The sequence below is a fragment of the Drosophila subobscura genome, chromosome A (assembly GCF_008121235.1).
Source record: "Drosophila subobscura isolate 14011-0131.10 chromosome A, UCBerk_Dsub_1.0, whole genome shotgun sequence".
Taxonomy (NCBI): Eukaryota; Metazoa; Arthropoda; class Insecta; order Diptera; family Drosophilidae; genus Drosophila; species Drosophila subobscura.
In genome coordinates this window covers 13,850,475-13,871,737 of record NC_048530.1, presented here as the reverse complement: position 1 = coordinate 13,871,737, position 21,263 = coordinate 13,850,475, and the positions used below count along the sequence as shown (strand labels likewise).

General features: G+C 49.5%; 6 protein-coding genes across 8 annotated transcripts; 2 read left to right on the top strand and 4 right to left on the bottom strand.

The window, feature by feature from the left end:
* Positions 1-98: 98 nt before the first annotated feature.
* On the top strand, positions 99-1,315 carry LOC117903131. Its single transcript, XM_034814963.1, has 2 exons — positions 99-251; positions 318-1,315. The coding sequence occupies exons 1-2, from the start codon at positions 223-225 to the stop codon at positions 1,210-1,212; spliced, it is 924 nt and encodes a 307-aa protein (XP_034670854.1). The 5' UTR covers positions 99-222; the 3' UTR covers positions 1,213-1,315.
* Positions 1,280-7,791, bottom strand: LOC117903128. Of its 2 annotated transcripts, none has more exons than XM_034814958.1 (4): positions 7,709-7,791; positions 2,266-2,398; positions 2,014-2,205; positions 1,280-1,954 (listed from the first exon to the last, which is right to left on the bottom strand). In XM_034814958.1, exons 1-4 carry the CDS (start codon positions 7,762-7,764, stop codon positions 1,295-1,297), a joined length of 1,041 nt encoding a protein of 346 aa, XP_034670849.1. In that variant the 5' UTR covers positions 7,765-7,791; the 3' UTR covers positions 1,280-1,294. The 2 variants fall into 2 exon arrangements, with proteins under 2 accessions (XP_034670849.1, XP_034670850.1); XM_034814959.1 differs by lacking the exon at positions 7,709-7,791 and adding an exon at positions 5,269-5,331.
* Positions 7,792-8,935: 1,144 nt separating this feature from the next.
* LOC117903137 (sperm flagellar protein 1) lies at positions 8,936-9,740 on the bottom strand. The gene has a single exon (XM_034814973.1). The coding sequence runs from the start codon at positions 9,719-9,721 to the stop codon at positions 8,975-8,977; it is 747 nt and encodes a 248-aa protein (XP_034670864.1). The 5' UTR covers positions 9,722-9,740; the 3' UTR covers positions 8,936-8,974.
* Positions 9,741-10,159: 419 nt separating this feature from the next.
* On the bottom strand, positions 10,160-14,682 carry LOC117903135 (NK1 transcription factor-related protein 2). Its single transcript, XM_034814971.1, has 3 exons — positions 14,344-14,682; positions 11,128-11,611; positions 10,160-10,675 (listed from the first exon to the last, which is right to left on the bottom strand). The coding sequence occupies exons 1-3, from the start codon at positions 14,417-14,419 to the stop codon at positions 10,420-10,422; spliced, it is 816 nt and encodes a 271-aa protein (XP_034670862.1). The 5' UTR covers positions 14,420-14,682; the 3' UTR covers positions 10,160-10,419.
* Positions 14,683-15,460: 778 nt separating this feature from the next.
* LOC117903117 (folylpolyglutamate synthase, mitochondrial) lies at positions 15,461-19,122 on the bottom strand. The gene is made up of 5 exons (XM_034814944.1): positions 18,954-19,122; positions 17,918-18,329; positions 17,648-17,824; positions 16,233-17,071; positions 15,461-16,159 (listed from the first exon to the last, which is right to left on the bottom strand). The coding sequence occupies exons 2-5, from the start codon at positions 18,218-18,220 to the stop codon at positions 15,757-15,759; spliced, it is 1,722 nt and encodes a 573-aa protein (XP_034670835.1). The 5' UTR covers positions 18,221-18,329; positions 18,954-19,122; the 3' UTR covers positions 15,461-15,756.
* LOC117903127 (box C/D snoRNA protein 1) lies at positions 19,067-20,613 on the top strand. 2 transcript variants are annotated; one of them, XM_034814957.1, is made up of 3 exons: positions 19,067-19,217; positions 19,276-20,060; positions 20,127-20,613. In XM_034814957.1, the coding sequence occupies exons 1-3, from the start codon at positions 19,186-19,188 to the stop codon at positions 20,351-20,353; spliced, it is 1,044 nt and encodes a 347-aa protein (XP_034670848.1). In that variant the 5' UTR covers positions 19,067-19,185; the 3' UTR covers positions 20,354-20,613. The 2 variants fall into 2 exon arrangements, with proteins under 2 accessions (XP_034670848.1, XP_034670847.1); XM_034814956.1 differs by having other exon boundaries at positions 19,068-19,217; positions 19,276-20,063.
* The last annotated feature ends 650 nt before the right edge of the window (positions 20,614-21,263 follow it).

The window sequence follows — 21,263 nt, the reverse complement described above, 5'->3', positions numbered from 1 at the left end:
AATTATTCCTAAATCGATAGCACTGCTAAAGCGATGTAAGAATCAGAATAAATCGTGCTGTTACGAGCAAAGATATCTCTGCTAACAGCGTGCTGTTATGCGCACTCGCAGCTGTGGGCCTGCTGCCACAGCAACAACACAATACTGAGGGTGTAAACAAACCCAAATTGTAAAATTCAAATTACCTTTGCGTGGCCCCCGCCACTCCAATCACGAAGCAGAATGTCCGGCAAGGACGATCGATCCAAGGAGTAAGTAACACGTAATCACTGCTGCCACTGGTGCCACTGCTGACTGCTGATTTTTAACCACATCAGGAAGCGGCGGAACATGAAGCAATACACTCATCACAAGCAGCAGCGCCGTGGAACCACCACCACCACATCGTCCAGCTCGCCGCAGACCACGGCAGTGCGGAGCATCGTGGATGTGGCAGACTCCAGCGACGAGCCACGCTTTGCCCGCAAGGGCAACTGGGCGTCCGGCGGCGGATCCCGGGGCTCCGCGCTGGCTCCTCAAATGAATCGCGACCTGCTGGACGTCCTGCCCAGCGACACGGATGACGTGGACCATTTGGGCGTCGACACGGGAGCGCCCATCGATGAGAGCGCCCGTGCCCAGCTGCGGGCCGGGGACTACAAGCAGCTGACGCAGTTCCCCAATCTGGGTGGCGGCCACTTCACCTTCGGCTCCGAGAAGGAGTGGAACAGCATTGCCGAGGGCCAGACGCAGCTGCACACGAAGGCGGCCAGCGGCTACTTTACCCTGAACCTTGTCCGCCTCAATGCCGGCCTCCAGACGATTCCCTTCTACAAGCGCATGGACTATCCCGCCTCCATGTTCACGCGCCAGCAAATCGTGGCCCAGACGGAGGCGGCTGAGCGGGCGGAGACGCTCTACCAGCAGAGTGTGCTGCGCGAGGCCAATGGCAGTGCTGCCGCCAAGTCACGGCAAGTCTCGGCCAAGTCCGCCAAGTCCTCGGTGCCAGCGGCACCGGCAACGCCAGCTCCAGCACCGGGCAGTGCCCTGGCAGATGATCTGGAGGAGCTGCTGGCCATGACGAATATTCAGTCGGATCCCAATGCGCCCGCCCCTGGCACTATGCCCATGCCCATGCCGATGCCGATGCCGATGGTTCAGCCGGCCACGCCCTCGTCGGCGGCTAGCAAAAACGATGTGGAAAATTGGTTGGATAATGTCCTGGGCGAGTGAATGAATGTCTCTGCCGCAGGACTGGGGCTGTATTTGGCCACGAAATCTTACAAATCTTCAAACGTTTGCATTTTGATTAAGATTAAACGGAATTGTTCTCGTTCTCGTTCTCTGCTTCGTTGGCGTTGGCGTTGGCGGCCATCTCGGGCTCTGGTAGCTCGGGCAGTGGGAGAATTTCTGCCTCTGGGTCGAGGTCGCGCAAGCGCTGATAAATAATCAGGAGATGCTCGTGCATCATGAGCATGAGCTCGCAGGCCACCTCCAGCACCGCAATGCGCTCCTCCATGTGGCCATCCGCCTGGCCCATGCTGTGGCGCAGCTCGTTGACGACGGCGCTGAGCCAGCGAAACACAAAGGAGGCATCGTCGTCGGGCAGCACGAACATGGTGGGCGACACACCGGCATCGTGGCATATCTGCTCGGTGTTGCCGTACGGGCCGACCACGAGCAGGGCCGAGACAGCGCGCACGGTCAGATTGAGGCCGTGCATGAAGGACTCCACGCAGACGCTGGGGTTCACCAGGCTGATGGCCAGCTTCAGCTCCGAATAGGGGCGCAGGCGATGGGTGCCCGTGCCCATGTCCGTCAGCCAGTCGAGCACGGCCCACAGCAGGCAGTTGCACACCAGCTGGGCCATGGTGCACAAGGGGCTGGCATCGTGGCAGCAAAGGATCAGGTTCAGCATGTGGTCCGAGTCCCTGATGTTGATCTTCTTCAAGATGTAAACGCACAGATCGTTCACCTGTGCGATTGAAAGTTAACTCTCTGATTCCCATGCTGTCCATGCTGTGCGCCACTTACGTGCGTCTCCTCGGTGCAGGCCATGTAGTTGAAGCAGCGCTGCAGGAACAGGGTGCGCTTCACGTGGCTCAGTTGCAGCTCTGCGTGGTTCAGCAGATACACCATCATCCCGGCCACCATCAGGGCGCCCTGGGGGCCGGCACCAAAGGCGATCGTTTCGCTGTCCATCAACAAATTGAAGCCGTCCATGATCTGAATGGAGCCAATGTGGCATGAGGATCAGTTGTGGAATTGCTGTGGGCAAGCGCTCACCTCGTATATGTTCTCGGTGGCAAACAGGAAGGGGCACGCATGACGCAGCGGCGACAGCTCGATGACAAAACGCAACTCCTGTAGATCGAAGCCCAGGGGCCGGATGGGGCGATCAAGCGCGTCTCCGGATGTGCTGAAAGAAAAAAAACAACGACGAGCAGAGGCATCATCGTGGCCATATCAGCGGGGAGCGTGGAGCGTGGAGCGGGGCAGAGGCAACTCTAAAAACAGTTCAGCATCGACGGAGGATGAGCATTTTAATGAGCAAACCGCATACTTTGGAACATTTTGAAATGTTTTCAGCCTCACATGGTGCGTGGGTGCGTGGGTGCGTGAGTGCATGCCAGAGCGGGAGCACTATACAAGCTTCCATTTGGAGAGCGCGTGAGTGAGGTTGACAACTATACTTTGCATATATATGTGAGTGTGCATGTGTTTGTGTGATTTATAGCGAAAAGCGCATAATGTGTGTGTTCAAGGGAATTGGTGAAAAGAGGAAAGGAGAGGGAGAGGGAGAGCCATGCATTTGCTTGTCCTTGTGCTGCTTTTCGTGCAAGACGGCAACGACGACGACGACTGGCAAAATGCAAATGCAAATGCACGCGCCGTGTGCGCATTTTAGCATAAAAGTCACCTTTGGCCCGTTCCTATGACTCCTGCTCCTGCCCTGAAAGTTTCTTGCGTACTTGTGAAAATATCTCCTCATTATGCATTCATATTTTGCAATTACTTCGCACAAACCGGTAAAAAGCGCAAAGCGCACGAATGGGATGCCACTAGGTGACACAGCTCCCACTCCCTCCACCTCCACCCACGCCATTCACCTTACTGTTAAGTCGCTGTCAACGAGAGAGTGTTCTGGTGCGTGTGTGAGAATCTCTCTGCTTCTCTCTGTGCCTTTGCCTTTGTCTTTGCTGTTTTTTGCTTGGCCTTTTCTTCTTCTTGCCGTTGCCGTTACCGTTACCATTACCCTTTTGCCGTTCATTTTGGGTCGCACAGAAATAGAAGCCCATTGAAATTTGCATATTCATATTTTAATTATGCGGCCGCATGAAAAGATTAACAACTTGTTGTAGATACATGTATACATACATATTTACATACATTTTCCCTAGCTAAGCCCAGCCAAGACATCATTTGCCGTGTTTTTTTTCCTTCTAATTATGCATTTTTACAAATGCACAGCCCATGCCTGCCCCATACATCCCAGCCCAAAAACCAGAATATAAAAACCTGTGAGAACCCTTGGCTAAGTTAGAGCACACAACATCCACTTGGCAGGACAATATCTCAATATCACGAGTTCGCGTACGGCGTACGGGCCAGCGCATCCATTCACCCAAAGCTGAGCCAATTATGCAAATCAGCTTAGAGTCCGAACGGATCAGATCAGATCGGCTTCGGCATCGGCATCTATTATCATGCGAGTATCTCACGGACAAGTGCAGAAGCTCTCCCACCCTCTCCTGCCCGTTTGGCTCCTGCGAATCCTTCGCATCCTTTTGTGACGCAATCAGTGTCAACCCATGAACTGTCCGTCTGTCTGTCCGCTGCTGCTTCACTTCAATTAGCACTGATAAAAGCGCTCAATTAGCGAGGGTTGGCCCGACAATCGCAGCCACATCAACCTCAACCGCAACCACCACCCCAAACATAATACTAATAATAATAATAGTAGCAACAATCGTAATGATGATAATGGGCTGGGCTCTAAGAGTGGCAGACGACAAGTGGCACGGCCACTACCCTTTATTTTTTGGCTGGGATGGAAGTGGATGTGGATGTGGATGTGGATGTAAAGTGAACCTTTCATCGAGCCTGATGAGCCGCTTGTTGTTTGTGCCACCAATCTGTGCATTTTACGCCTAATTTAAGGCAAATTGTTAATATAAATGTACATGGCATAGGCTGTCGCATTGTTGGGCTTTGTGGCTTCGGGGCATGACAAAAGCCAACAGATTTTCATATCATTATGCTCCCTGGATTTGTATTTGTGGCACTTGGACTCCCTCAACTGTGCGAATTTTGAGAGTATGCCCCGTTAGGCTGCAGGCGTTTGGCGTTTTTGTTGTTGTTGTGGACATCTAATGAAGTTGTTGTTTGTGGCTTGTAAATAATAATAGAAAGAGTCCAATTGAAATCGAGCCTGATCCCACAGCGAATTAGGGCTAACTTTTGTCATCTAACAAGTGTTTGACTTAGTAATTGGAGAAGAGACTACAACGACAACGACAACGAAAACTCCAACCGATTTGTTTAGATTTTGGCTCCCGAGAAGCTTATCTTTGGGGAGCCGGTGGTATCGTTGATACCCAAACATGTGTCGGCATTAATTCTTTTCTGCTTAGCTGCTCAAATTATAGAGACACTCAGGAAAGTCTTGAGTCGAATTTCAGTAGGGGAAAACTAAACTGCAACCGGAAGAAAAGATTCAGCTTAAAATCACAACGAAATTCCTTCTCTAAGGGCAGATAGTTCCTTAGTAAGTTCAAAATATGTTCGTGTGAATGCAAATAACTGGGGAATAATGGGAATAAAATAATTTCAAATTAATTTAAAAAAAAGAGACATTTTCCATTCACCGTACACCATTTAAAACACACACACACACAAAACATAGCTATGGTCCTTCTGATCCTTAGCTTCATCCGAATTAATATTAAGATGCACTCGAGGAGGACCTCTTTTCGCTGCAGCAAACAAGGAACTATTCTTTATGCAATTAAATAAAAGCTCGAAATGCACATATTTTTCTGTAGTTTTTTGCACACCCAGCAGTGGGTTTCCACAGCCAAAAGGGACTCATAGTTATATCATTTTAGATAGTTTTCACATTCACAAAGCACTTCTTAAGCTTCGGAGGATCGAAAGATCCCTTTAAAAAATGGAAAATAAAGGCAAAAAAAAAAAAAAAACACTTTGTCTAGAGAAATTTCAATCGGAATAATCTAAATGGGAATGGGAGAACTTTGACTTGCAACACAAAAATCGAAGCACACTTACGCCCGGGGGGTTTGAGGACCGGAAATGTTCATAGTTAATGCGAGTTGATGGACCGATGGCGAATGACTGATTGATCGATCCAGCTGCAGCCCGATCGATCCATGGATCGAGCCGAGATCAAGCTCTGGCTCGAAGCTTTCTCGTGCCAAAGCTAGGGGAATCGGCTCGGATAGGATCATCGTGAGTGCTCCATCGTACGACGGTGTCTCTTCCGAGCGGCTGCTTCTGAAGAGAGCAGAAAAAGCGCGATAGAGAGAGAGAGAGAAAGAGAGAGTGGAGGGAGGGAGATCCAGCCAGACAAGTGCAGCACAGCCCGCGGCACAAACACAATTTGTGACAATTTTCCAAACGGATAATGACAAACATTTTAATCACAAAATGAAACCGAAACCGAAACCAAAACCAGCACCAGAATCCACCACCAATGAAAGGACACCCGAAAGGCAGCACGAGGCGGAAGGAGATGTTAACCAAAACCCACAAAATGTTCACACAATATGGTAAACATCTCCAACTGTGACACCGACTCCGCCCCGTGGCTCAGACTCTCAAACCCTCAGACCCGGGCAGCCCTCAGACTTTATCCGGAAGTCAAGTGTGCTGGCAAGCCGCCATCCCGCAGCCAGCCGCCGCCGCCTCTCGACACGATGACATAATCGTCCTCTCCGCATACGCATCCTCATTCTCATTCTCATCCTCTCAACGCAATCATTACGCTGATGTTTTTGGCCTGCGGCGGGGGCATGGCACACAACAAATTTAAATCGAAATTGAAATAAGGAACTCATTTTGGGGGAAGTCACAGGCAGCAGCAGCAGCAGCAGCAACTTTTTGGCATTAATTTTAAAATAAAACAAAGCAAAAACATAGATATTTATATTTGTATTTATGTATGTAAGCCTTCTGGAGTGCAACGATCCACTCAATTCTTGAAGCTTTTTTTCCCTTTCTAGTTGCAAAAGATCGCACACGCACACACACACAGCAGAGCAGAGAGCTTTAATAGCTTAAGCCACTCTTCCGCTATCTTTTCGTGAAGAGGGAACTCTCTTCACTGAACTGCTCGCTTGCTGCTGCTCTCTCTCTCTCTCTCTCGTCTCTCCGCCTGCAGCTGCCCTTCCTTTCGTTTGTTCTGTGGCGTTTTCGCTTGTAATCAGCTCGGCAAAAGCTCTTGCTTTTAATTGCAAAGTTTGCAAAAGTTGGCCCCCGCTCGCTAAGAGACAGAGAGAGAGAGAGAGAGAGCGAGAGCTTAATGCAATTAATAACTCATTAAATAAATACAAATCAAAGTGGATGCTGTGGCAAAGGCCCCACAAGATCCTCCAGCTACTCGTGACTCAAAGGGGATGCCCAGGCACAGTGCTGTGGCCCGCCTTTGTGCTCAAAGGATGCCAGCGTAAAATGTACCAATTAAAAATGCAATTGAGATCTCAATGGCCACGCAAATGAACCGCATGAATGTGGAATCTATCTAGACAAGTGCCGCAGACCACGACCAGGGGGCAGGAGGTGTGCGGGCTGGCAGCAGGGGGCTGGCTATGGCTGCTACAGTGGAGCGGGAGAGTGAGATTTTATACATTAAATTACATTCACATTTCATAGACGATTTCATGGCAATGTTAACTCGGTTTTCCATTTAGATTCACGCTTTATTCTATGGGTCCTCCTCTATCTCTTTTACCTTGTATGCAACTCCCCTCTCGCTCTCTCTCTATCTCTTTAGCTTTTGTTCTATGACTTCTTTTATGCTCTCTCTCTCTCTTTGGCACGACTCCTCCGCCCTACCTAATGCATGCTGCAACTTTCATTATATGACTCTCTCTCGATTTAGCTTTTTTTGTGTGTGTAAGTGTCTCTCCTCTCTCTGCGGTGCTCATGCATACCCCTGAATAAGGTTTTATGAGCTGTGCAAGTCGAATGGCTGCAACATACAAAAGATCGGATAAAAAAAAGATTTGCCCTGGTGGACTTTACGAAGGTTGCATCCCAATGATAAATGTTACCTAATGTTTTAGTTTTAATATATCTACAGGATTTCATAATGATGCTGCCAAATGAACAATAGCAAGCAAAGGTATCGAGAGCTTCGGTAGATCTCTAGCTTTTCTAGGCCTCCCTCTTTTTTCTCTCTTTCTCTTTAGGTGAAACTTTTTTGTGCACGCTCTGCCTCTGCCTTCGAACTTGTTTCCGGTGGCTCCCTTCAAGTGTCTTTTTAATTAGCGTTCTGTTCGGCCCCGACTCAGCGCAGCGCTTTGAACCACTCGAACGAACTACGCAGCGAACCACCCAACACCCAACATCCACCATCTCCTCCTCTATCTTCTCCTCACAGCACTCTGCATTCCTCCACCTGTCCCACTCGCTGACAGACGGATAGATAGACAGCACAGATGCATGGACAGGGGAGGCTGCCTGCCTGCCTGCTCGTTAACTCACTCACAGAAGATTCAATTTGTAGCTAAACATTTCTCCTCCTTTTCGTGTAGCCCCCTCCATAGCGAGCTAAATGCGCATGAAAATGTAACTGTAACTGTAACGGTAACGGTAACGGCACTGCAACTGATGCTGCTGCCGCTGCTGCTGCACTGTTGCTATCCCAGTTTGGCGCAAGTCCATGCCAATACCAAATGGGCGCGCGCGCTCTTTGCGCTCCTTTGGCCCGTTATAATTGCGTGCCAGAGTTGTTGCTTGTTTTCCGGTTGGCTGCGCTGTACCAGCCCTCTCTCGCTCTCTCTTCATCTCTTTCTCTCGTTTGCTCCTGGACTTTTGAACATTGAAATAAAATATATGAATACGAGTCATCTACATATTTGCATACATATTTACATACATAGTGGCAGAGGCGGCGGCACTAGAGTACGGGCAACGGTTACAGGTATACGAGTATATGCATATGTAGTCCCGGGTTATTTGCTATATAGCGACAAATTGATAACGTTTTGTGCAGTTCGCTCAAGTTGATTTTCAAGCATGACTCACAGCTCACCAACCGCCGATGGGCGATGCCTGTGGAAAGGGACATTTAACCATGCAAACATACAGTACATACATTTTACATACACATCTATGCTTTTATGTACATACATTTGTACATATGTTTTGTGGCAGCGAGCGGAGGATGCTCCATTACCAACCTCTCGAAACAGCGCGCTGCGCCTTTGCTCTATGGTACTGCAGCTGTGTGTGTGCAGTTCATATTTTGGTACTACTCTTAGGCCAGTTATGCTGCTAGCCCTCAATCAGTGACAAGAATAACATTTGAGAAGATTAATCAAACAGTTGACTCAAGTTTACCTCATTGATTTCGGCATTTCGCTCCTTTCTAATCAAAGTCCAACTGCCAGGCTGCTAGAAAACATTTTTGCTTACACTTTGAATTGCATTCTGCGCCGGAGTAGTGTCTGAAATTGTCGCGAGACATTCCTGGTCTCTCATGTTCCCAGAATTCCTGGTAGCTTAGCAATTTGTTTGGCTCTTCCCAATAATATAAACAAATTCGCAGAATGTGCAAGTTTTGTGTTGAAAGAAAGCTAAACCATAAATTTATTATTATCGATCTGTGGGCATGATCGCATTTCTTTTTTCACAGTTGTTTGCGTGTGTGTTTCGTGGTCAGATATTGTCTATGTGTGGATATAAACTCCAATGCAAATGTGTGCGTGTGTGTGTGTGTGTGTGGGGACATTGCTGGAATTAGCCTTGATGTTTATTTTCTGCCATCCGAGTCGAGGGAAGGGGCTGGGGCTGGGGCTGGGGCGGGAGCTTGATATTTTTCATCGTAGTTGAGGAAGCAGCTGGCTGACATCGGGTTGGCCAGCTTCGTGGGCAGCTTGCCCATCTGCATTAGCAGCTCCTCGATGCGCTGTGTCTTGACTTTGATGATGTTCTCCATGTGCGTCAAGCGAAGCTGGCAGGACTCGATCTGTGCCTCCTTCGCCAGATTGTCCTGCGACACTTTCTCGTACAGCGAGTACAAAATCATTTTCTGTGGCATCTGGACAATGGCATCGCCCACCCGCTTGTTCACCAGCACAACCTTCACCTCATCGTTCTCCTCCCAGGCCTGCTCCTGGCGTATGGTCACATTGCGCTGCTCCGCCATGCGCTGCCGCTTCTCCAGTCGGATCATCTCGTGCAGCAAGACCTCGGCGGCACCGTGCACACCGTTCGACAGCAGCTCCATGAACTCGCGGCTCAGCGTTATCTTGAACTTGGACAGCACCTTGAAGTTGAACGTCTCCCAGTTGGCCAGCTTCAGCTGCACGCTGCTCTTCTTTGGGTAATTGTAGATGTCCACCAGGCGCGGATAGTGGCGCTTCAATATATCGGCCAAAGGCCACACATCCGAGAAGTCACGACGCAGCCGCTGCACACAAATGTTGTTCTGCATCAGCCAGTTGTGGACCTCCAGCACCTCCTCGCTGCTCAGGTTCTTGCTAGTTATGGTGTGCATTTCGCCGGGCGGGCGGAAGATCTATAGATTTCAAAAAATATATATCGGATTCTGTGGTTGTTATTTGTTCAATGTACAATGACATGTGAGTGAGAGAGAGCGAGCGAGTTTGTTTTTGTTTTTGGCGTAAGGCCAGGCACAAAGGTGAATCGGTGACTTCTTCACCACTGCTGGAGTCTCTGGCTCTAGCGCTATCCCTCTCTGGCGCCTGTCCTTCTGCGCGTGGTGAATAAGCCATTGTGGTGAGTCCGCCACGCAGCGGACACCGCGGCCAGGCCCAAGAGTGATTAAAATCATAGCAAAAATACTTTGCTAGCTCACACTTTGCGGCTTGTTGAACCGATTTAATTGTTATGCAATCCGCCCAACAACACCACTAAGTAAACGCCACAAACTAGCAATTAAGTATATTTATTTTGGCCAAAAAAAAGAGTGCGACAAAAAAAATGTGGGATTTGTTTTTGTTTTTGTTTTGTTTCGGTTTGTTTTGTTTGGGTTTATATTACATTTAAGAGTAAATTGACTAAACCTAATTCATGATTATATCTCGGGGTGTACGTATGCTTCCACACTTGGGTTCGTTATTGCACAAGAATCATTTTATTTCCCATCATTTATTCATATATACAACAGGCCACTGGAGCGATCTGGGCGTAGATGTGGGTCATCAGGTGGATCAGTGGATCAGTGTTCAGGGATTACATGGGACAGCCGTGCACATAGCTGACATTCCGAAAGATGGCCGCCGCCGCAGCGGAGGTCAAGAAATTGCACGGATTGCTGGCCGCAGCGGCGGCAGCGGCGGCGGCACTGAACGAGCTGCTCAGGCCGGTGGGGCAGCAGCCCAGGCCCCCACCGCCGCCGCCGCCCTCCGGCACGCCAAAGTCCTTCTCGAGCGTGGCCTGGTGGCGCAGCTGCTCCAGACGCAGCTGATTCTGTCGCTTCCACTTGGTGCTGCAAAGCGGAAAGGGAACAATCGTTAGTTGGCTTTTTTTCTACATAAACTAGCCAAGGGGCATGGCCAGACGACTATCAACTGGTATTTGAGTTCTGAAATAGAAGAAGGTGCCCGCCCGCCGCCCGCCTGTCGCCACTCGCTTCCTGGTACTCGCTGACTCCTACTCGTTGCATGAGACGGCAAGCAGCGTGTTTGTGGGGTGTCGGTTTCAGTTTCCCTCGAACACAAACAGAGCCTTGGCTTTCAGGGGAAAAGCGAAGCCGCAGGCCAGGCAAATTCACTCGAATTCAAGCCACAGATAAAAGTATCCAATTATTCCCGGCAATGCCAATCAGCTGATAGCCTCGCAGCTGCGTCAACTCGAATTTCTTGAAACAAAGGCCCGCACAGGAGCCTTCCGTCCATCATTGAATATTTACACCATAAATTCCTCTGCTGTTGAACTTACCGTCGATTTTGGTACCAGGTTTTCACCTGCGTCTCCGACAGATTGAGCGTCTCGGCCACGTCGCTGCGATCGGCCACGCTGAGGTACTTCTGGCAGCGGAATTTTCGCTCCAAGTACGCCAGCTGGGCGTGGGTGAAGGCCGTGCGTCGTCGCCTCGGCTTGCGTCCGCTCTTGCTCATCTGCAGCTTGTGCTCCGCATAGCTGCCACCGCCGCCGCTCGGGCCACCACCTCCAGCCGGATCGCTGCTGCTGGCACCACTGGCCGCTGCCGCCAGCAGGCCGGCGGCCACGCCCGCCGCCGCAGCGGCGGCACTCAGGCCAGGGCCCGGTGTGGCCGTGCCGCACGACTCCACGCTGGAGTCGTCGTTATGATGGAAACGATGATGGGACAGCAGCAGCTCCTGCTGGCAGCCAAGCGCCGTCGAGTCCGGCGTGGAGCGATCCTCAATGTCAATGTCCGAATCATCGTTGGAGAGCTCAATGTCTGCTGAAAGGAAAGCAAATGGAATCCAGTGAGAGCTCATTCAATGAGGGGCTTTCAATGCTCAAATCAATTGTTGCTTTGCCCTCAAAGTGTATTGATTGCGGGTGGGGGAGGGCGAGCAGATGCTGTAGCCTGCTTTTGAGCGCTAATGGCATTCCCTTTCTTATGCGCGATACTTGCAGGCCAGAGGAGGCGCGTGCAGCCACTTTTGGCCACAGTCAGCGTCATTAACGGCGTCCAGCAATAGACAACGCCTCAAAGCACCAGGCACTGCCTCAAGTGGGCGTTGGTCCATTAGGAAGACACAGGAGCACAGGGGCAAAGGGGCAGAGGGGCGAACGGATTGCATTGCAATTGCGATGCCAAGTTACAAATTATTTATATCCGCCACATATGTGTCTGGTGTGTGTCCTGATCCTGATGCCATATCCTGTTGCGCCCAGGATTGAGCTCACAATTGAGTCGCATCGCTGCGGGGCTGCCCGATTAAATTCACGTGTCGTCTCGAGCTCTCAATTGCTTCCCATTGGAATGAACTCCCGCTCCCGCTCCAGCTCCCAGCAAGCTTCATCCATCCATCCAGCATCCCGCATCCCGCATCCCGCAGCAGGCTGAGCTTCAGAGCCCTCAGGGTCCGCCCCCGGGGTGCGCTGCTCACGTGTCTCTCGTCCGTTGCGGAAATTATTTCTATATTTGTGTGTTTCATTCTATTTGTGTAGAGAGCGAGCTGCGAGCTGCGAGCTGCGAGCTGGCTGGAAGGTTATTCAATTATGCATATGGGTGCCATGTGTGTGTGTGTGTGTGTGTGTCCTGTTTTTCTTGTGCGTGTGGAGCATCCTGTGGAGCGTCTCGAGTGAGTTTCTTGCGTTTTGCTTCAAAAGTCACGTCGTATCAATTTGCGGCACAATTGCCATTTAATAGGCACTTGAAGTGGGACAGAACAGCACGGGAACATGCCCATAAGTAGGACTGAATGCAAGACACCGACGATATCCAGACATGTGCCAGCAATTTGGTTTAGTTTTTGCTGTGTTTTTGCATTGTGGAAAAGCAGCGCCAGCAGCCAGCCCACGGTAACTGCCGCCAAGCAGCCTCTAAATAGTTGCAATTGTTGAGTTAAACTTTATTTAATGTCAGGCCGAACAACAGAATGTTAATTACATGAAGACAAGCCAAAGCCACACGTGGGGGGGCGGGTACAGTAGGGCGCAAAAGCAAAGCCAGCGCCGCACGGTTGGGGGGGTCGGTAAGTGAGCCAGGCACGGGGCACGGACAGAGTGCTCTGTGAAAGGATTCGCAATTGCAGTCACACACGGCCAGTCCTTTAAGCAATCAAAGTGCCTGTACGTGACAAATTGCTCGAGCGCAGGTTATCAACAACACAGCAAAGGACTCACATTTGGCCAACGAAGCGCGGGATACCCTGCGAAATGCGATTTATGTGAGGGCAAAATTTTATTTTATTCATAAAGAAATTAAAAGATTCGCCATCAAATCCATGAACGAGAGCCAAGCATCCTTCACGCAGGGTTAATATGTGCATAAAGCAGTGCAAGCAGTGCAAGCAGTGCCCACAATTAAATGATTGCCCAAAGCGTTTTTTTTGTTGTATTTTTTTGTGACCACGCACCCACACCCCCCGTTCAGCCTCTGCCTCCAGTCAACTCCCAGCCACCCCCCAACCCCAACCCCTCAACGTATGCGCCCCCCTCCCCGTGCAGTCAAAGTTTTGTTTTGCGATAATTGAGCGAGGTGTGAGATTTAAATGCCAGCGGCAGACAAAGAGCGGGCGAAAGGCAATTTGTCAGCGGTTTGGAAAACGAAAACGAAAACAAAAACAGACATCAAAGGGGGGGCATGCACATGGGCGGGGAAGGGGTGGGTTGGCAAGTTAATTGGCCCAACCATAGGGCCATAATGTATGTACGGTACATAAGGCTGTCGCAAGACGTTTAGCATAAATGCGAGGACAAGCACGAGGCTGAGGATGAGAAAATATTCGAAAAATCTAAGGCGCAACTTTTCCCCTTTTGGAGCGCAGCGAAAAAGCCCAAAAATCAGCTATTCTGCATTGGATCCGGATGGAATGTCTCTGGGCAGTGCTGTTTATTTTGCTTGGATATGGGATAGCTGTGTGACAGCCGACAGCCGACAGCAGACAGCAGACATGATCGTGGACGCAGTCATCAAAGGAAGGTGTCCGTCCGATCAGCAGGCAGCTTTATTTCTATTTGTTTGCAAATAAACAATAAACAATATTAAAGCCCGTTTCGGGTGCAGACATTCTGCAGCTATCAGGGTGAGAAATGTTTACAAATTCATACGCTCCGTTCGAAGAAGTAATCAATAAATAAACAAAACAATTGGGCGCATTCTGAGCACTTCCTGCCGCGGCTCAGAGAACAAAACCCCAAACATAAATAATACAAATAAATACAAGAAAATTCGACATTCCTCTGCGCAAGATCTGCAAATGTTGAAGCTAACAAAATCAGTGATCAGTGCATCAAATATGTGTGCAAATATTGCTGAGGACTATTCTGGTAACTCAACCAACAGTCAATGAGCCGGAACGAGCTGCTGTAGGACTCCATTCATCATGGAAATGCAACAAGCCAGTGAGATTATGTCCTAAATCTGTGCCTTTTTCTGTGTCTGTCTTTGCCATCAAAGGATATTCAGTGGATGAGATAAGCTCCCGTAGGCGTCTCTAAAGGATGCGACTCACTCACCCGAATCTGCAGTCTGTCGCCGATTGATCAGATCTCCCAGCAGATCGCGTATTAAAAACGATTTCGAACTTTGCATTTTGCTGGCTAAGCTGGTTTCCGCTTTCCGTTTGCTGGGGAAATGTCTGAAGCAGTTCGCGGGACCCAGTTACATTTTCGATTGCACTTCAAAGCACGGAAAAAAACAATGCGGAGGGCCAGGCTGGAAGTCGCAGTTGCAGTTGCAGTGCCAGCAGTGTCCTGCCCTGCCGACGGCACAAATGTATGCAGATTCGCGATGGGTTTTCTGGTTGGTAATTGAATTGGATTGAACGCACGCACACGGATACGCACGCACACACGGATGGGGCAGCAGCAGCTGAACCGCTAAGCGCCGAGTCAAATGAACAACTGAAAATGCGAAATGCTGAACGTTTATTAATCCTTTTAGCAGACAGGACGAGGCGCAAGGCACAGCCCACCCACCCTCAGGGAGACACACACACACACACAGGGACACGCGGTGACAGAAGTGAATTACGCGGATTTGTTGCTGTAAACGGGACAGTTTAGCGCTCGAAGCCAGCAGCAGCAGCAGCAGCAGGCGGGCAGAAGCTTTGGAAACTTTGCAATGGCCGCTGCCGCCGCCGCTGCTGCCGCCGCTGCTGCGGCTGCTGCTGCTGCCTCTGCCGCTGCTTGGCTTGTGCTTGTGCTACCGTTAACATGCCATTTAACCGTTATTTAATAAGTCATGCCAGCCAGCATGCCGTCCCGCTTGCGCACAGCCAACTTCCGTTCGCTTCCGACGTTAGCCATTTTGTGCGCAGAGAGCAGTGCACTGGGATGTGCCATCCCGCTTCACCCACCGCGGCACCGGGGTTGCCGCTCGCCGATTGGCCAGTGCCACAAGCAAAGCATCGGCACAAGCCACCCCCGCCAGAGTCACCCTTAGGGCTCCACAGCGACTGATGGAACGGCAGCGACAACAGGCAACAGTCGCCAGTTGCCCTTCGAATGCATTGCCAGTTGGTGGAAAGTAACGAACCAACACACGTGTCTGTGTGCGTGTGTGCGTGTGTGTGTGTGTGTGCAAGCAAAATGCCGTCGGTAAGGGACGGCAGTTGTTTTCAGTCCAAACATAAACGATGGTAAAATCTTTTGCATATTTGTTCTTTATAATTTGGAGTTATGGGAATGTGAGAATAAGGTTAAATATTTGTTGTGGTTTCTAAACTATTGTCTACGGCTGTGTGCATTCGTCCTGCGAGGTGCAAAAGGATCGAAGGATCAGCGGATCAGCGGATCCGCTTGTCAATTGTTACTTTTTCGAGGTTCTGATGATACAACTTGCTGATCATCGTGTATTTTCTTGTTTGTCATTCGTTTGCTGCCCCTCACCCTCACCCTCAACCCCAGCCACGTCATTCGCCAGGGTTGTCAGGTGCGCGACTCCTCCATGAAGCTTAGCGCAGAAATGGTGGCGCCCAGCAAGTGTATGGAGCCCGTGACGAGCACCTCCAGCTGCTGGCCACTGTTCCGGTCATAGCGCTCGCGAATGGCCTGGAAAACCTCCGTCACGCTGTCGAACACCTGGCCGCGATCGGGCTTGTTCTCCTTCTTGCACACCTCGGTCCATTGGGTGGCGAAATCTTTGGCGCGCAGCAATTGATTCTGCATGCTGATGCGTACCATCAGCTGGCTGGGCACAGTCGTTTCCGGGAAGGCCACATTGGGCGTGAAGCACACCATGTCGAAGTCACAGCAGCGGATCAGCAGCGTGAGCAGCGGACGATATTCCGTGCCTCGGGTGCGATTAAAGATCAAAATCTTGGGACACGAGCTGCAAAAGGGAGCAGCCATAAGGGCAGAGAGATGTTAGGAGAGTTCAGAGCTACCAGGGTTGCCACACTCACTTATGTTTGATGTTCTTGACAAACCATTCCGTGCAGACAGTCATGCTCTCGACGGTGTGGGCACCGTCCAAGTGCAGGCGCAGCCCCTTGTACTCCACCAGCTGACAGCGGCCGGGCCAGTGGGCGTTCTGTAGCCCCAGCAGCATCTTCGGCTCGAGCTTCACCTCGTCCAGGTTGTAGTCGTGGTGGAGGGGTCCGGCGGTGCGGCTCAGCCAGTCGCTGGCCAACTGAATGGCCAGCGCGCCATTCAGATGGATAATCTCGTTGAAGGTGTCCCAGAGCTTGGCGCCTATCTCCGAGCGGAAGTACTCCCGCGTGGGTGGCACCACGTGCAAGGTGGCCTTCTTCTCCTGCGCCCGCTGGCAGATCACCTCCAGGCACTCCGGCTGGTCGACATTGGTGAAGACATGGGAGCCGGGCTTGATGATGCCCGCCTTTTGCCAGGCAATCTCGCCCAGGGTCTTGCCCAGCAGATCGGTGTGCTCCAGGCCCAGCGACACGATGCCCACGGTGCTGACATTCGGCACCACATTGGTGCAGTCATACTCCCCGCCGATGCCCACCTCCAGCAGGGCAACGTCCACCTGCTCCTCGACGAACACGTGAAAGGCCAGAATCGTGACGAACTTGAAGTACGCCGGCATATCCTGCTCCACGCCCTGGCTCTCCTTCAGCCGATTGAAGACCTTCCAGAAGGTCTTGGCGAACTTTGCCTTCGACATGGGCTGACCATCGACACGGATGCGCTCGTTGGTGGCCACCAGATGCGGCGACGTATAGAAGCCAGTGTGTGCTCCATGGTGGCGCAGCAGCGATTCGGTCAGAGCGCAAGTGGAGCCCTGCAAGGGAGGAAGTAATCATTTCTTAAGGTGGGCAAAGCGGAAGGGCAGGTTGTGGGTGGGCATTACGACGAAAAGAATACCCACTAAGGGAGTGCACCAAGGCACAACAATAACAATAACAATAACAATAATAATAATAATAATTGTGGCATGTCGCAGCTCTCGAATTTCGATACCAAACAGATGGCACGCAGCCAGCGGCTCGACGAAAATTGATTTTGTTTACGGTCTGCGGCTCTGGCGAATATAATATGCCCCACAGCCGTAATTGGCAAGTGTCGTGGGTATATAAACAAATTTCCAATTGGAAACTAAACAAATCTTATCAGCAAATTAGCGATTAACGCTGCGTGAGCGTGAGCGTGAGAGAGCGAGAGCGAGAGAGGTGACTGCTGAAACTTGAATTTGATTTGGTTGCTGTTGTTGTTGTTGTCACTGCATTCGAGCGGAGAGCGAGAACTAACTGTTAATTTTTGGGTGGCCTTCGGCGGATTTGGAACGATGACAAAACAAAAGAAAACGAAACAAAACAGGTTCTGGCTGCCCTTAGATGCTAGCTTGAACAGCGCTTACCTTGCCCTTGCTGCCTGAGACATGAATAAACGAGAGCTTCTGGAGTGTGTCCATGGTGAGGCCGCTGCGCTCTAGATACTTCAGGGTATCCAGCTTGGGGTTCTTCTTGGGATTGTTCACAGAGTGCAGCAGGGTCGCCTCGTTCGACTGCAGCGAGTTCAGCTGATTGATGGCCCTCTGAGAACGCAGACCGAGAGAGAGAGAGAGATAGAGAGAGAGACAAAGTAAGTGAAGGGCAAAAGTTTATCAATGAAGAGCAGAGAAACTCACCTCAAATTCAGCATTGTCCCGCGCTGCGTTACTGTTATTGTTGCAGAGCTCGCCCTTGGGATCGAAGACCAGCTCCTCCAGGGTACGGTCCTGCCGTTGATTGACTGCCGCCGTCGATAGGCACTTGATGGGCATTTCAGTGTTGGATTTGGATGTGGATTTGTTGTGCCTGGGGCCGCCGCGTTGAGTGTTGTACATGGGACCAGTGCTGGTTGCTGGCTGTGCCATTTCAGTCAATTTGATTGCTCGACAAGCGGTCTTGCTGTAGCCGCGCACTGAGTGGATTAGCCGCCGTGTAGCCATATTTATAGAGTTAGCTCGCTATATCTATCCACCGCTTTCCAGCCAGCTGTCAAGCAACTCAATTGCAGTGGTACCGTGACTCAATTATGTTAGTTATTAATATCTGTGACTAGAACGACACACATGTATGCTTAAGTGGGTGTAACAACACGATTTAGCGCAAGATTTTAATTATCAAACATATTTAGACAGCGCGTGTGCTTGCTTCTCAGCATGCTTTATTGACAGATAAGATAGACCAGTGGATTAATCAAAACACAAACGCTATATGTATTTATGGACGCAATTTATCAATTAACTAAGAGATGGAATGTTATCCAAGTTTGAACATTCGCGCCATGTGGCTATCGATAGCGATAACTTCTGCTATGTTGATATGACACTAGACAATGCTAAGAGAGAGATGGCACGAGTGACAATACGCAAACAATTGTTGACAAATTTTGCTTTCCAGCACATATAGCACCAAGCCAGCTACATTGTACAACAATTGTTTGAATTATTTCTACTGCAGCTTAACTGAACAGGCATTTCCCATATTGATATATTTACTTTTGCAGCTTGTCTAATGTCATGGCACCATTCATATTTTTTTTCACAGGTGGCAACGCCACCGAACACATGCACCATCAGAAAACACAAACGCGCTGAAGAAGTACCAATGTGTGTGTGTGTGTGTGCGTTAAACATTGGCGCTTTGTTATTTTTCTCAATAAATTATGTTGTCACTCACCAGTTTGGAATTTTAATATGATTAATTATTTATATAGACTTGAAATGAAACAAATTTGACAGTTGGAGCGAAGTTATGTAATACAAACAAACGGCAACGGAATTATACCATACTTACATACATATGTTTGAGCGCCGCTACAGTTGGCGTTTCTAACACTGGCAAAAAACATGCAAACAAAAACAAAAAGAGTCGCCACGTGCGCGCCATTCTTCATACACACGCCCATGAAATGTCGGAAAAGGCAGACACTTCGGTTAAGAGGTTAGTTTAATTGTAATTAAAGACTTAAATGAAATTGATCGTGTGCCATTTCTTACAGCCTGCGCCTGGGCGTTTGCGAGGTATGTGGGGGAAAGGAAGCCCACTATGCCTGCCCCAAATGCGAGGTGAAGACGTGCAGCGTGGCCTGCGTCCAAATACACAAGCGGGAGCTCGTCTGCGATGGCGTGCGGGATCGCACCAAGTTCGTGCCGCTTAGCGAGATGACGGAGCGGGAACTGTTGAGCGATTACTGCTTCCTGGAGGAGTGCACACGGTACGCGGATGACCGCAAGTTCGACCTGACCAAGCGCTACACCCAGCAGCAGCGATATCTGCCCGTGCCGCAGCATCGCATGCGCGCAGCGGCCCAAAAGCGAAACACTCAACTCTCCCTGCTGCTGCCGCACTTCAGTCGCCACAAGGAGAACACAACCTATCTGGACTGGAAGCGGAATCGTTTCTTTTGGCGCATCGATTGGCTGTTTGTGAATGCTGCCGAGGAAGACGAGGATCAGGATGATCCGATCAAGTCTGCCCGTTTTGCGGATGCTCGCTGTGATGAAGAGCTGACTCTGGCCAACCTGCTCCTCAAATATTTGGATCTGCAGCAGGAGACGGCACGCGAGAACCGCAAACTCCTCGTCCGCCATCAGACGGTGGGCATTGGTGGCCTGAGCTTCTGGCTGCAGGCCGAGGGCGTCCGGCGCAGCGCCACTCGTTGCTATCACCTGGAGGCAAACAGAACGCTTCGCGAGAATCTCTCCGGCAAAACGATTGTGGAGTTCCCCACCATCTTTGTCACCTATTCGCGACAGCCACCAGCCGGCTACGAGACCATAGACAGTGGTGGGTTCTCATGTCCTTCGTGCTAGTCTCTCAATTTAAACTCTTCTTTCACGCTGCCCACAGATAAAGAATCGGATGATGATCTCACAGGAACCGCATCTGATCCCGAATCGGAAGAGGAGCCAATATCTGCGAACACACCCAAAAAGGCCAAGGTGTTGCACGATTTGAATGAAATTCACGATGTCTACCATGCATTGGCCGCTGCCTACTCTGACGAGGACGACAGCGGGGCAGATGCAGATGGCTGTGAAATCGAAGGAGTGTTTCGTGAAGACATCGAGCTGTAGTTAAGGAAGGGGAACAACAGGGGAAAGCTTGTCTACAGATAGGAAGAGCAGAGCAGAGCATAGAAGTGAATGCTGTGTTCCATTTTCTAGTACCTGAATATTAGCGGAGAAACAGATGCCTTATGTCCTACCTCCGGCCATTGTGGCAGTGGAAACAGCTTCCAATACAACGACAGTGAATGTTAATGTTAAGCTGGTGGCCCAACTCTGGCTAATCAGCTGCCCAGATGAAATAAATATATTTATAAGTCTTTCTTTTACATGAATCTTGTTTTATTTTTCTCTCTCTCTCATACACATTGATTGATGTTTTTATTTTAGGCTATTATTAATTAAACTTTTAGAATTTATATCAAGTTTCTGTGTGAATTGGGGTGGGGTTTCCCCCCTCAACCATTAGAAATCGTAATTGTATGGGAAAACAACAGCTTGGGGCACTTTCTTCCCATTTCTGTGTACAATTCGGATCGGGTTTCGGTACACCAATTGTTTACCTTTAAATATTTATTTGTATATAAAAAGGCTGAACTGGAGGAGGGTCTTGAGCTCAATTTTGAAACACCAATTAGCAGAAATGTTCAAGGTTTTCGCTTCGAGTTGTATGCATTTTTTGTACGTAATACATATGTATGTGTGCTTATATATATGTAAATAGATTAGTTTTATATGTATGTATATATAGTTTTTCCTTATCATTTCCCTTCTTCATTCATTCCATATTTTTTTGGGTTTTTTTTTTTGTTTTGTTTTTATTTTTGTCGTTTTTGCCTGCACCAGTTTTTCGTTTAAACTTTAAATTAAGAATTAAAGCATCAAGTCAACAAAGTAAAAAAAAAACACAAATAAATTCTAACAAAATAAAACGATTGTAAAATATATAATTGAAAATACAAGTGGAATCATATTTCAT